The sequence below is a fragment of the Lepidochelys olivacea genome (assembly GCF_965140295.1).
Source record: "Lepidochelys olivacea isolate rLepOli2 genome assembly, chromosome: 2".
In the NCBI taxonomy this organism is placed as follows: domain Eukaryota; kingdom Metazoa; phylum Chordata; order Testudines; family Cheloniidae; genus Lepidochelys; species Lepidochelys olivacea.
The window spans coordinates 15,860,885-15,876,703 of record NC_140412.1 but is presented as its reverse complement, the minus strand read 5'-3'; the positions used below and the strand labels follow the sequence as shown (position 1 = coordinate 15,876,703).

Sequence of the window (15,819 nt, the reverse complement as noted above, 5' to 3'; positions counted from 1 at the left end):
TGTCCACTGCTTTCCCTTCATCCACAGAGCCCGTTATCTTGTCATAGAAGGCAATTAGATTAGTCAGGCATGACTTGCCCTTGGTGAATCCATGCTGACTGTTCTTGATCACTTTCCTCTCCTCCAGGTACTTCAGAATTGATTCCTTGAGGACCTGCTCAATGATTTTTGCAGGGACTGAGGTGAGGCTGACTGGCCTGTAGTTCCCAGGATTCTCCTTCTTCCCTTTTTTAAAGATGGGCACTACATTAGCCTTTTTCCAGTCGTCCGGGACTTCCCTGGATTGCCATGAGTTTTCAAAGATAATGGCCAATGGCTCTGCAATCACATCCGCCAACTCCTTTAGCACTCTCGGATGCATCGCATCCGGCCCCATGGACTTGTGCACGTCCAGCTTTTCTAAATAGTCCCGAACCACTTCTTTCTCCACAGAGGGCTGGTCACCTCCTCCCTATGCTGTGCTGCCCAGTGCAGTAGTCTGGGAGCTGACCTTGTTCGTGAAGACAGAGGCAAAAAAAGCATTGAGTACATTAGCTTTTTCCACATCCTCTGGGAAAACTGAAAGTGTTTCTGTAAAAAATAAAAATCTGACTTTCATTTTTTGCGAAAGGCCAGATTTTGGAATTTTTTAGAAAAAGTTTTCCTTAGCAACATTTCAAACTGCTCTGATCATCAGTAGGTGAAATTATTCATGAAAATCTCCACTTTTCCTCTCTGCTTTAGGCACTGCAGTTGAGCAAAGGGCTAAAACATTTCAAAACACTTTCCCCAGAAGTGTAACAGTTTGACCTAGACTTGCTCTCTGTGTGCACGGGGACATCATCAATGATGGGTGCTATGGGGCAAACACCCTAAGTCATGATTTGTAACCAGGATATCACTTCCTACTTAAGAAAAATGTAAAGTACACAATTCCTTAGATAGAAAAACCCATGCCCAGGGACGGGCCAGGAAATACTAGTTGGTGAACAAAAGAAAATCCAGTTTTATTTGAATTCATAGTTCAACGTTGACAAAGAACAGTCACTGAAGTACAGTTTAATTGTCACCTTAACGTCTGTTTGTGAAATGACTCATTTTTACTACAAGTCATTGTGTGATGAATCACAGCTTACGAGGCGAGGCTGAGGGAACTGGGCTTGTTTAGTCTGCAGAAGAGAAGAGTAAGGGGGGATTTGATAGCAGCCTTCAACTACCTGAAGCGGGGTTCCAAAGAGGATGGAGCTCGGCTATTCTCAGTGGTGGCAGATGACAGAACAAGGAGCAATGGTCTCAAGTTGCAGTGGGGGAGGTCTAGGTTGGATATTAGGAAACACTATTTCACTAGGAGCATGGTGAAGCACTGGAATGGGTTACCTAGGAAGCTGGTGGAATCTCCATCCTTAGAGGTTTTTAAGGCCCAGCTTGACAAAGCCCTGGCTGGGATGATTGAGTTGGTGTTGGTCCAGCTTTGAGCAGGGGTTTGGGCTAGACGACCTCCTGAGGTCTTTTCCAACCCTAATCTTCTAGGATTCTATGATAAGCTTATCTAAAGTGACCACTCTCCTTACAATGTGTATGATAATCAAGGTGGGCCATTTCCAGCACAAATCCAGGGTTTAACAAGAACGTCGGGGGGGGGGGGGTTAGGAAAAAACAAGGGGAAATAGGTTACCTTGCATAATGACTTAGCCACTCCCAGTCTCTATTCAAGCCTAAGTTAATTGTATCCAATTTGCAAATGAATTCCAATTCTCCAGTGAGAAACTGTTGAATTGGAATTCATTTGCAAATTGGATACAATTAACTTAGGCTTGAATAGAGACTGGGAGTGGCTAAGTCATTATGCAAGGTAACCTATTTCCCCTTGTTTTTTCCTAACCCCCCCTCCCCCCCGACGTTCTTGTTAAACCCTGGATTTGTGCTGGAAATGGCCCACCTTGATTATCATACACATTGTAAGGAGAGTGGTCACTTTAGATAAGCTATTACCAGCAGGAGAGTGGGTTTGTGTGGGGGGCGGGTGAGAAAACCTGGATTTGTGCTGGAAATGGCCCAACTTGATTATCATACACATTGTAAGGAGAGTGATCACTTTAGATAAGCTATTGCCAGCAGGAGAGTGGGGTGGGGGGAGGTATTTTTTCATGCTTTTGTGTGTATAAAAGATCTTCTACACTTTCCACAGTATGCATCCGATGAAGTGAGCTGCAGTTCATGAAAGCTCATGCTCAAATATATTGGTTAGTCTCTAAGGTGCCACAAGTCCTCCTTTTCTTTTTTCACTATACAGTACAACCACAAGCTTCTTTCATGCGTCAGCTTTCAACAACTAACTGTTGTTCCAGTGAAGAATTTCCCCCTCCACCCAGGGTTAGTTCAGCAGATGTTCGGAGGCTGCCCTTGCCCCTTCGCCAAGCTCATCTGCAGCGGTCAACAAGTGGATGGGGAAGGTGAGAGGTAGCTGCTGGAGCAGTGCGGGTGTACACAAAGTTATGGTCCAGCTTTGCCCACCTGGCATCTCTTCCTCCCCATTTGTTTATCAAACAAAGAAGAAAACAGATCTTTTAGCAGGGCCTGGTCCCAGCAGGAAGTGTCCTCACCAGCTCATGGCCATAGGCTAGGTACACGGTTCATACTTCCTGGGTCAACTCATCTAATCCTGACTCTCTCCTCATAGTTAGTCTCCTCTGTTGAGCCCAGCAGATACAATATTTTTCCTCTCTCCACAAGACTGATCCCAGAACGTACCTTCTGTTTCATCTCCAATTCCCTTCGCAGGAGATTCCCAGCACGTGAAAGAGAGAACTGCCCCTCTCTCAGTGTTCCTGTGCTCTTTTCTGAAGGCCCATGTACACAGCCACTCTGAAGCGTCTGCTTGATGCCTCTCAGCAGACCAGCAGACCAGCCAAGCGATGGGGGACGTGGGTCTTTAACCTACTCCCCGGGAGCCTTCCTGCAGTGGACTCAACCGGAGCTTTGTTCCTCTGAGTCTCCTCCGGAATGCTCAGGTCCTACTCAGCATATGCACTTACAGGGCCTGCTCCCAAGTGACCCACACACAGCTGAGCCACCTGGCAGACAGCATCAGGGGAGTCAGGGACCAAGGCAGTCCATCCTCTCTTGCTTAAGCTACACCACGAGCTTAGCCCACAGGTGCAAGTCTGCTCTGACAGCACCATGACAAGGCATCTTTGCCTACCCACATCTGGTCACCAGTCTCTTTGGGCCACAGATTTCTTTCTGAGCTATGAGGAGCAGGTCCCTTGGGAGCTCTGCTTTCACCAGGACGGAGGAAAACAAGGTGGTTCTGAGCCCTTCTCCTCTGCTCTGTTTATCTAACCTCTGGGATCTGCCTGAGTCAGACAGCTGGAGACAGATTAATTCTGTGCAGAGGCAAGACCGCTCCTCTTTTCCACACCCTGGGACTAACTTCTTGGTCCTTCAGCAGTCAGTCATAGATCTAATCGAGCAAGATCTTGAGCAAACAGTTTGCTATATACGTAGACTCTGACATGGGATGATGTCAGACTGTTTCAGAAAAGGAGACAATATCCCATCAGGAAATGAAATCACACAAGAAATCTAACACTGGGTTTGCTTTATGTGGTGGGAGAAGGGAAGGAATCATAGAATCATAGACTTCAAGGTCAGAAAGGATCATTATGACCGTCTAGTCTGATATGGCACAACGCAGGCCATAGAACCTCACCCACCCACTCCTGTAACACACCCCTGACCTATGTCTGAGCTATGGAAGTCCTCAAATCGTGGTTTTAAAGACTTCAAGGTGCAGAGAATCCTCCAGCAAGTGACCCCTGCCCCACGCTGCAGAGGAAGGCGAACCCCCCCACCGGACCTCTGCCAATCTGCCCTGGAGGAAAATTCCTTCCCGACCCCAAAGCAGCTAAACCCTGAGCATGTGGGCAAGACTCACCAGCCAGACTCCCAGGAAAGAATTCTCCATAGTAACTCAGATCCAACCCTACCTAGTGTCCCACCACAGGCCATTGGGCATATTTACCACTAATAGTCAAAGATCAATTAATTGCCAAAATTAGGCTATCCCATCATACCATCCCCTCCATAAACGTATCAAGCTTAGTCTTGAAGCCAGATATGTCTTTTGCCTCCCCTTGGAAGGCTCCCCTTGGAAGGCTGTTCCAGAACTTCACTCCTTTGATGGTTAGAAACCGTCGTCTAATTTCAAGTCTAAACTTCCCGATGGCCAGTTTGTATCCATTTATTCTTGTGTCCACACTGGTACTGATCTTGAATAATTCCTCTCCCTTCCTGGTATGTATCCTTCTGATATATTTATAGAGACCAATCATATCTCCCCTCAGTCTTCTTTTGGTTAGGCTAAACAAGCCAAGCTCTTTGAGTCTCCTTTCAAAACACAGGTTTTCCATTCCTCAGATCATCCTAGTAGCCCTTCTCTGTATCTGTTCCAGTTTGAATTCATCCTTCTTAAACATGAGAGACCAGAACTGCACCCAGTATTCCAGATGAGGTCTCACCAGTGCCTTGTATAATGGTACTAACACCTCCTTATCTCCACTGGAAATACCTCGCCTGATGCATCCCAAGACCGCATTAGCTTTTTTCACAGCCATATCACATTGGCGGCTCATAGTTACTCCAAGGTCCTTCTCCTCCTCTGTTACTTCCAAGTGATGCGTCCCCAGTTTATAATAAAAATTCTTGTTATTAATCCCTAAATCCATGACCTTGCACTTTTCACTATTAAATTTCATCCTATTACTATTACTCCAGTTTACAAGGTCATCCAGATCTTCCTGTATGATATCCCGGTCTCTCTCTGTATTGGCAGTACTTCCCAGCTTTGTATCATCTGCAAACTTTATTAGAACATTCCCACTTTTTGTGCCGAGGTCAGTAATAAAAAGATTAAATAAGATTGGTCCCCAAACCGATCCCTGAGGAACTCCACTAGTAACCTCCTTCCAGCTTGACAGTTCACCTTTAAGTATGACCCTTTGTAGTCTCCCCTTTAACCAGTTCCTTATCCACCTTTCAATTTTCATATTGATCCCCATCTTTTCCAATTTAGCTAATAATTCCCCATGTGCAACCATATCAAATGCCTTACTGAAATTGAGGTAAATTAGATCCACTGCATTTCCTTTGTCTAAAAAAATCTGTTATTTTCTCAAAGAAAGAGATCAGGTTGGTTCGGCACGATCTATCTTCTGTAAAACCATGTTGTATTTTGTCCCAGTTACCATTGACCTCAATTTCCTTAACTACTTTCTTCTTCAAAATTTTTTCCAAGACCTTACATACTACAGATGTCAAACTTACAGGCCTGTGGTTACCCGGATCACTTTTTTCCCCTTTCTTAAAAATAGGAACTATGTTAGCAATTCTCCAGTCATACGGTACAACCCCTGAGTTGAAAGATTCATTGAAAATTCTTGCTAATGGGCTTCCAATTTCATGTGCCAGTTCCTTGAATAGTCTTGGACGAAGATTATCTGGGCCCCCCGATTTAGTCCCATTAAGCTGTTCGAGTTTGGCTTCTACCTCAGATGTAGTAATATCTACCTCAATATCCTCATTCCTATTGGTCATCCTACCATTATCCCTAAGCTCCTCATTAGCCTAATTAAAGACTGAGGCAAAGTATTTTTTTAGATATTGGGCCATGCCTAAATTATCCTTAATCTCTACTCCATCCTCAGTGTTTAGCAGGCCCACTTCTTCTTTCTTTGTTTTCTTCTTATTTATATGGCTATAGAACCTTTTACTATTGGTTTTAATTCCCTTTGCAAAGTCCAACTCTACATGGCTTTTGGCTTTCTCACTTTATCCCTACATGTTCTGACTTCAATAAGGTAGCTTTCCTTGCTGATCCCTCCCATCTTCCACTCCTTGTAGGCTTTCTGCTTTTTCTTAACCACCTCTCTGAGATGCTTGCTCATGCAGCTAGGTCTACAACTCCTGCCTATGAGTTTTTTCCCCTTTCTTGGGATGCAGGCTTCTGATAGTTTCTGTAACCTTGACTGGAAGTAATTCCAGGCCTCCTCCACCTTTAGATCAACAAGTTCTTCAGTCCAATCCACTTCCCTAACTAATTTCCTTAATTTTTTAAGGTTAGCCCTTTTGAAATCAAAACCCATAGTCACAGATCTATTTTTGTTTATCCTTCCATTTAGTTTGAACTGAATTAGCTCATGATCGCTTGAACCAAGATTGTCCCCTACAACCATTTCTTCTATGAAATCCTCACTACTCACCAAAACCAAATCTAAAATGGCATCCCCTCTCGTTGGTTCAGCAACTACTTGGTGAAGGAATCCATCAGCTATTGCATTCAGGAAAATCTGAGCCCTATTATTACTACTAGCACTTGTCCTCCAGTCTATATCTGGGAAGTTAAAATCTCTCATGATCACACAATTCCCATTAGTATTTACTTCATTAAAAACATTAAAGAGGTTTCTATCCATAACCAAATTAGATCCCGGCGGTCTATAGCACACCCCAAGCACTATCCCAGGGGAGGCTCGAGTAGCTTTCTTCCCCAGTGTGATTTTTGCCCAGACGGACTCTGTCTGATCCATTCCATCGCTTCTTATTCCTTTACAGTCTACCTCATCATTGATATACAGTGCTACTCCACCACCTTTACCTTTATTTCTGTCTTTCCTAAAGAGCACACACCCTTCAATACCCATACTCCTGTCACGACTAATATTCCACCACGTTTCTGTTATCCCTATAATTTCTGGTTTTACTTCCTGCACCAGTAGCTCTAGTTCCTCCATTTTGTTACCTAGGCTCCTCGCATTGGTGTACGAACACCTTAATTTTTGCTGTTTGGCTTCGCTCACATTCTTTACCCGATTAGGCACGGTCATTCTACCACCAGTATCACCTATTAGACTGGTATCTACACTACCCTTCCTCCTTATGGCCATTCTCCTACCCACGGCTGTATCCTTTCTTACTTTGTTTTCTTCCCTCTCGATGTTAAAATCCAGCGTGGAGATTACCTGGACATCTCCCAACCATCTCCCCCAGATTCCTAGTTTAAAGCTCTCTTAATCAGTTGTGCCAGCCTCCATCCTAGAAATCTATTTCCCTCCCTACTCAGGTAAAGTCCATCCCGAGAGAACTGTCCTCTGTCCATAAATGCCTCCCAGTGGCCATACATCCCAAAGCCCTCCTTACAGCACCACTGCCTGAGCCATCTGTTGATGGAAGGAGAGGAGAGGAGAGGACAGAACTGAGGAGTTGGGAATTGGGGGAAGAGAGAAAGATTGTGAAGAAGCTCTCCCTTTTATAATTACTCTGACATTCCCTCATTATCATTGCTGAACTTTTCAAACATACGGATACTTGGGATATAACCTGATCTCTGATACATGCATGCAAATCTATTCCAAACTCTACAAGCATTAAACCAATTAATCTTCCCCAGACTCCTGTGGAGGAAGTAGGCTACTTAAGAGATCACTGTCCTTGGTTACAGACAGGGAAAACTGAGGTAGACCAATTAAATGACTTGACCAAATGGCCTCATTAGGTACCAGGTAGCTTTGGTTCTTTTTCTGCCTCTGGTGTTGATGTGCTGTGTGACCTTGACGAAGTCCCCAAGCCTCTCTATGCCTCAGTTTCCTCATCTGTAAAATGGGGATAATAATGATTGCAGAAGTGCTTAGCAGGATGGATCACACCGTACATGAGCCTCGCAGATGGGATTAGGAGCCAGATGCCACTTGTCAGCTCCAAGCAGGAAGAATGGATAATGAAGGACCCACTGGAGGTCCCTCCAACCAGCCAGTTCTATCTTCAGCTATGACCAATAGAAGCCTCGTGTACCTGAAGGCTAAAAAATACAGGTTCCACTCATTTCCTTCCCAAACTCCACCTGAGAGAAGAGAGGTGAGCAGCCACAATGAGTCATTGTCCCAGGAACCAGGTCAAGAAGCCAACAATCAAAGTGGAAACTGACTAGGACACTGGTGATTTAGAGCAGCAGAAAACATTTTTTACCATTTCTCCAGTTTTGCTGTGCGCGGGACAAAGAGGAGTCTTTTCTGAACTCCCACACCAAACAATGTGCCCAAAAGTCAAACTGTTACAAGAAAACAAATGCAGAAGAGCCAAATTCTGCTCCTGCATGTGCTTGCAGAACTGGAATCTTCTGATACACAGGTAGAAGTGGAATTTAACTCAGTGCTGCGCTTCTGGTCTTGTCTCTCTTGTGCTGTGGTTACACTTTGTGATAACACACTATTGTGACCCTGAGAACCCCTCAGTGCCAAACGGCAAAGGTTTCAATGTTCTGTAACAGAAACTATCAGGTCTGACAAACTCACTACATCTAACACACTGCTTTCATAGTATTTATCCACAAAGGGCTGTGTAAGGTGGCTAATTGAAGCTTACATCACACTGGGTAATGTATTTAGGGGTGATATTTAAGGAGTTATGTACATGTGCTGAAGATATGTTCAGAGGCAGAGTTGGCAGACAAGTTCTCTGTTAGACGTAGGATGTTTATTCACCTGTCTCAGTTCATCTGAAAGTTAAGCACCATCAGCTAGACACAATGGGATCTACACTGGCATTCCAAATCAACACAAGGATATGATGTCAACACAGGAAGACATTGGAGGCTAAACCCACAGGTGGCTGTCTTGTCTCTGGGGTGCAAACACAACTTTGCAGTATACGAGAAAAGACAAAGGACCTCTGTGTTATCCATTTATTGAGAAAACCCTTTGAAGGGTAGGGGTATACATGAAAACCTGCATCCAGGTTATGACTGACAACCAGCAGCTCTGCCAAAGACTGAATCCTTGGGAGAGAATCTACTCTAGAAAAAGGAAAGATAACCGTTGGGAAGGGCAGACCTAGAACTGCGTTTTAAGTTTTGTTTTATATATGTAACCAGTTCTGCTTCCAAGATTCTTACTCATCATTCACTTGAATCTTTGTTGATAAATGTATTTTTGTTTTTATTATAAATACTTCTTAGGGCTGGAGCAGGAAGTGTGAATCCTCCATTGATTCAAACAAGCTGGTGAGTATACTGTTCCCTCGGGAACAGTGAACCTGGCAATTCCTGTGAGTGTCCAGTGTCAGGGGCCGGATACCACAGAGGGATGCTTCTGAGGTGTTCCAGGACTGGGGTGCACCAAGTGAGAACCTTCCAGGCAAAGTAAGGGCTGGCAGAGCCCTGAGAAGAGTTCTTGAGTGACAAAAGGCTTGGAATTGTCAGGGAGATGATATCCAGCTACCACCAGGACTCCCTCACATTGGAGGCTGGGGGTAACAAGGCGACTCACACTCCTGGGCACCCCAAGGAAGCATCACAATGATGACACAGCTGCTATGTCCCCCATTCAACTTGAGCACCTGTAGACCTCAGCTTTACTTACAAGTTTATTGTGCCCGTGGTGAGCGCGCTGACAATCCAGCGCAGGTCCAGTGTTTTGAAGGGGATCACAATCATGCTGACATTTTCTGCCAGGTCTCGGAAGCTCTCGGGGTAAACAAAGTGGTGAGTGGTTTTGCTTCCAACGTCCGATTCAAACCCGGCAGTTGGAGCACGATTCATTCTGCAACCGAGAAAGGAGAGAGAGAAAAAAAATCGAGAGGAAAATTGTTTCCCAAACTTACTTGCTGGGGTGTGTGGAGAATACAATTACTAGGCAGGGTCCTCATCTCCATTAAGGGTACATCTGCTCTGCAATCGGAAGGTGTGATTGCAGTCCATGAGAGCAGGTTTCACGGTCTGTTACAGCAGTGAAACCTGCTCTCAGGGACGCTGTTGTAACCGATGCACAAGGATCAGCTATTGATTGAGTGGCTCCCATGACACTCCCAAGAGGAGGGCAACTCTCATCTCAATTTTACAGATGAGGAAACTGAGGCTCAAATTGGTTAAGGGACATGTCAAAAGTTGCACTGTGAATAAATGTCAGAGCTTGGACTAAAACCCAAGTTCCCTAGCTCCCAGTCACATGTGCTAACCAATGGAGCATGCCACTGAGCTCTTCACACACACAAATGACAGCTCTGATACGGAGGATGTTGACCATGACATTCCATCTTTCACACTGATCCTTTACTGTTACCAAAAATAAGCCCCGAGCAAGATAAAGCTCAGCTGGCTTTAGGCTGTTTCACAAACTTCATAACCAACCTGGGCTCAGAGAAAGGGCGGTTTGAGCCTTGAGTGAATCAGATCTGTTGGAGGGTCTAGCAGTTTCAATGGCAGTCTGGGGCTTCATTTGAACCCAGAACATAGCCAGACTCCGGGGTCACAGCACAAACCCACTGGGATTGAAACCAAAGAAAAATCTAAAGGAACTGCCACTGTCAGCCTCAGCCAGCCATTCGTAGAGCCCCCATTGTGTGCAGTAAGAGCTGTTTGAATATCTAAGGATAGAACAGGGCCGAATCAATCATTCTGATTGGAAGGGAACTCTCAAGGTGAGCTGGGCTCTGCTCGTGCTTGGAGTTCTTCATCCTGAAAGTAGCACTTTCCCAGTGGTCTCAAGGCCAAGCTAGTTAATTACATTGTATGAATTCTGACACCATGGTCAAAATTATCTACAAATAATTTAAAAAGTCTCTAGATCTTTTCTTTTATCTTAGCTGGTACTGAACCAGCGCCCCCGAAGAGTGCGAGAACTCACTGTGCTGGTTGAGATTTAAACAAAGCTTCTGACCGCTGTGGCATTTGAATCTCCCATTGCATGTTCTGCAAAGATAAGGTTATTCAACCCAGATATCCAGGCTAAATTCCAATTGGGGAAGTTCCATTCTGCCTCATTAAAATGACCCCTGCAATTTCAGCTGGACACAATGGTCATCATTTGCTACTTTGGAGGACTAGTGATGCTGCCCACTGTAACACAACTGGTGTTGTCTAGTTGCTTCCTGTCCTACCTGGGGTTTTACTGTCAACTGTAGAACAGCTACTTCATTCCACTGCATGTGAAGTGAGTGAAGTGATTTCATAGAGAATTTTTTAATGCAAATCATAGAATATCAGGGTTGGAAGGGACCTCAGGAGGTCATCTAGTCCAACCCCCTGCTCAAAGCAGGACCAATCCCCAATTTTTGCCCCAGATCCCTAAATGGCCCCCTCAAGGATTGAACTCACAACCCTGGGTTTAGCAGGCCAATGCTCAAACCACTGAGCTATCCCTCCCCCCCTTTTCTGGGTACAGAGTACACCAGAGTAAAAGCTAGCAGAATTTGGCCTTTTATATCAGTTTAAATTTGTAAAAGTCATGTTGGGAGCCCAACTATCTGCAGTAAAAGCAAATATCACATTTATTTAAAATCTCCAGTTTTTAGATGAAGAATCGGACACACAATTATGAGGCGCCTGGCATCATTTAAAGCAGGCATAATGCCATGTTAGGACAGTTAACTCGTGGAGCCAAATTCCACCCTGGTCAAACTAGCCCAGTTATGCTAGTGGAGTGATGCTAAGGATGCATTTGACCAGCTGGGGGGCCTGATCCTGCAAGGAGCAGAGTACTTTCAACTCCATTGATTTCATTGGGAATTGAGGGTGTTCAGCATCAATGCAGGATTTGCTCCTCTGTTTGGTTCAGAGAGGGACACTAATTCCTAGTTCTGATCTTGAGGGGGAAGTAATGTGCTAGTTGCTAAGGGTCCAGTCCCACTCACATGAAAGTCAGCTCAAGAGAAGAATGAGGGGGGATTTGATAGCTGCTTTCAACTACCTGAAAGGGGGTTCCAAAGAGGATGGATCTAGACTGTTCTCAGTGGTAGCAGTTGACAGAACGAGGAGTAATGGTCTCAAGTTGCAGTGGGGGAGGTTTAGGTTGGATATTAGGAAAAAACTTTTTCACTAGGAGGGTGGTGAAACACTGGAATGCATTACCTAGGGAGGTGGTGGAATCTCCTTCCTTAGAGGTTTTTAAGGTCAGGTTTGACAAAGCCCTGGCTGGGATGATTTAGTTGGGGATTGGTCCTGCTTTGAGCAGAGGGTTGGACTAGATGACCTTCTGAGATCCCTTCCAACCCTGATACTCTATTATTCTATAAGTATTACCAATTACTTCACTGGGATTTAACTCAGGACCCAAGCACTGGATTCTGCTCTGACATGAATCACCCTGCAGCCCTGTGGACTCACAGGATGCACAGCAATGCAGAATTTGGCCCTACAAATGCTGGCAAATGTTAAATAACTGAGTCAATCAGGAGGTTCAGGATCCCTGAGTCTCTTCTGTACTCACCTGAGCACGAAGTCGTGGGCATCGATATCTTGGCCGTATTGAGATTGCCTAAGGTTCCCGGAGTTCCCCACGACGGCACACCTTCTGCACCGGGAGACGTCTCTCTCCAGCAGCTGCTCCCCATCTCCAGGAATGATCTCAAACAATTCCTTGATAGTGTCATTGATATTTTTAGGATTGCCCTCTCCTTGCAATTTCTGTTGGGAAGAACAGGGTCACTCGGGTCATGAACACAGAAGGCTTTTATCAAAGCGGGGTGTTGCTCACTTCTTCCTGATGCTCGGCTGTGCTCATTGATAGCACCGATGGCATTCCCTGCAAGACGTTCTGCAACAGTTCTCAGTTTGGGTGGGGGAGAGGGGGAATCAAGTGATGATACCTCCCATCCCACACAAGTTTTAACCTGATTTCCCCCTCTTTTCACTTGCCTCCCCACCCCTTTCCTCTCCATCTGCCAACAGTGTGACATGTGACAATGGAACATCCCCTTCAGTTCATGCCTCCAGCACTGAATTCAGTAGGACACACATGCCTCTGGTTTCCCAGAGCCTAATCCTACCTCTGCGATAGCCCCTTGACAGCCCTCTCATGCTCTGTCGAGGGCAGAACAGCACTTTTCCAGGGCACTATCTCCAGCTATGCTGGGCTGTGGAGGAGCCAGCTGGTAGCTGGGGGAGGGGGAAGCCACCATCAGTGAGAGCAGACCCCAGAGCAACCCAGACTCCTGGAGCTGCAGAGCTACCTTCCCTCTGCATCTGGGCAGCACCTGCTGAAAACAGGAGTCCTCTCCCTGCCCATCTGCCCTGCACACAGCCCTGGGGATATGGCCTAAGTTCACAGTTCAGATTCTGACACGTTACCGTCCACTTCCCTCAGAGCTGTTAGAGTGCTACTATCCTATACGCAGATGTACCTTTGCTGCTTTAATATGCGTGACAAAATTTTACTCCCCTGTCCATACAGCATTCTGAAATGAAAATCTAGACAGGGTTTTTGCATCTCCACTGAGACTGTTTACTTTAGAGGAGCAGAGAAAGAGGGGATCTGATAAAGCTACACAAAGTAATGAAGGTGGCAAATTCATAACTGATAAGAGGAAATACCTTTTTGCACAACACAGAACTGGTCTGAGGAACTTACAGCCACAAGATATCATTGAGGCTAAGAGCTTAGCAGGAGTACTCAAAAGAGATTAGACTTTTATATGGACAATTAGAATTTCCACACTTACAGCAAAGATTAAAATAAGTGTTTTGGAAAGGAGCTAAATGTTCATGCATCAGGCACTCAGACAAGCTCTAAATAAAGAGGGGTCAGGAAGCAACTTTCTCTGCGGGCAGGTTATTCCATTATTTGGTGTTCTTATACCTTCCTCTGCAGCAGCTGGTACTGACCACTGTTAGAGATACAATACTGGTTAAGTTGGACCACTGGTCTGAGCCAGTCTGGCACGTTCTGTGTTTTCACCTGGGCATATTTTCTCTCTGGCTACACTAATATTCCCTGCAGTATTTCAGTGTAAAAAATGTAAACCGCACAACTCACTCTCTTGCTTTTCTTCCTTTCTCAGGAGTGGCACTGTGTAAAAGCCCATGCAAACCACTAATGGCTGTACATCTGGATAAGCATGGCAAAAATAATCCAAGAGTAAGGATGAAAGGAGCCAAATCAGTCAACATTAGTACAGTGTCTGCTCAGTCCAGGGTGTGCAGTCAAGCAATTGGAGCACAGGCTGATAGTCAAGAACTTGGACTGAAACCCTGGGTTCACTTAAGTCAATGGACTTTAAAGCTCCCACTGACTTCAGTAGAATCAGGATTTCATCCCTGGATTCCATTCTTTGTGGTGTCACTAATTTGCCATGCATCTTGGGCAAATCACTATCATGTCTGTATGCCTCAGGCTCCCAACGGGAAGCACAATTCTTTAAGTGCTAAGTATTTTATTATTATTATAAAATGTCACATGTGATGAGGCAAATATGTGCTCATATAGATCTAAACTCTGTAAGTCGTTTATGAACAGCCAACCAATCCAAAATATATTTCCAAAGCAAGTTTTTTCAAGCATAGCAACAGCCTTTAAGGACAGAGGGACTGATCCAGAGCCCAGTCTAATCACTGAGAGTATCCATTGGTTCTGTGGGCTTTGATTTGGATCAGGCCATATAGCCACAACCCGTCTGACCGTCTCAGATGCAGCTTGTTTTGAGTTACCTGAACACATAGAGTAATGTCTTATGTGTGTACAATCAAATACATTCTTAGGCCTCACAAAACCAATTTTTTAAATACACAAATCTTTCCAGAAAAAGTCATCCTTGAGCTGATTACATACCTGAGAAAATTCAGGCCAAGAGGTAATTTTTAGAAAGTACTAAGGCTTTCAATAAAATTGCCTTCTCAGCCATAACTATACATCAGTAGATCAAAGCAGAATTACCTTTTTATGGGCTTGAAGAGTCAAAAGCCAAACTGCACATTGCTATGGATAGGGTTATCTGTTTATATAGTTCTGGGGTCAAACTCTGATTTCTGTTACACCAATGTAAATCTGAAGGAACACCATTGAAACTGATTTAATTAAAGAGTGGTATCAGGAAAACCAGGACTTTAATTTTCAATTTCCCCTTAGCTTTATATTATAATAAAAACTATAATAGAGGTCATTACTATTTACATTACAAAATCACCCAGAGTTCCTAAAGAGGACCAGGACTGCATTCAGCTGTGCGCTATTCACATATAAAAGAGAAGGCAGTCCTTGCCCCAGCGTGCACCGTAAATGTCCAGTTTGCACTTGCTTATAATTTTCTCAGCGATTCTCTTTTTGGACTAAATTTTGTTCCTTAATCTCAGCTCAAAGCTGATTGTTTTGGAATGTCAGCACAAACAACATTCAGCTGTTTGAGCTAAGAGAAAAGGTGCAGAGTTGAACTCAAAAGTGGGTGAATGTTAAAATTTTATGTGCAGCCATTTCTTACTGAAGAATATTTGCTTGGTTTGTTTAAAAATCTATTTTAATGAGCTAAATTATAAGCCATTAAAATTCATTTTCATCCATGCACAATTTTAGGACTGAGATTTTTGAGTTCTCATGCCATAGTCCCACAGCTGGGCTTTTCCTGTATCTCCAAAAGAGCGTATTGTGAGAGGTATGGATCAACAGCTTTGAAGAAGAAGTGGGATTCAATTAATGTTGTGTTCTAAACCTGACTGATCCCCTGTAGCCCTAGGCAAAATGCTAAGGGACAGTAAACCTGAAATCTAGCCAAGCTAAAAGTAGTTTCTGATTCTGCAGTTGGCTCTGAATCAATTTTTGCAGTTTTACAGTTACATTTTCTTAAAGTGTTTTTAATGTTTTTCCTCTCTCCGGTTGCTGTGTAACCCACACATGTGAAAAGGGAAACCAACAATATATGGGCTTCATGAAACTGACTATATATGGAACTGTCAAAACAAAAGGCCCTCAAAAATGCCCTGACTAGTTGTTTCTCTTAATCTCTTTCAGATAATAATAATTACACATTTTCATGCAGAAAAGTCATTATTAAAATTTATGGTTTCCCTTTAAACTCTCTCCA

General features: G+C 44.3%; 1 protein-coding gene across 3 annotated transcripts in view; it reads right to left on the bottom strand.

Moving 5' to 3' along the window:
* Positions 1–15,819, bottom strand: part of ST3GAL1 (ST3 beta-galactoside alpha-2,3-sialyltransferase 1) — a 127,978-nt gene that overhangs the window by 11,265 nt on the left and 100,894 nt on the right. For all 3 annotated transcript variants that reach the window (XR_014710568.1, XM_084621546.1, XM_084621545.1), the window contains exons 3-4: positions 12,237–12,433; positions 9,393–9,572 (exon numbers count right to left, since the gene is read on the bottom strand). Coding sequence is in view for 2 of the 3 variants with exons in the window: in XM_084621546.1 (XP_084477672.1) it covers positions 9,393–9,572; positions 12,237–12,433 (377 nt within the window). In the remaining variant the exon portion in view is untranslated. The remainder of the gene's footprint in view (positions 1–9,392; positions 9,573–12,236; positions 12,434–15,819) is intronic.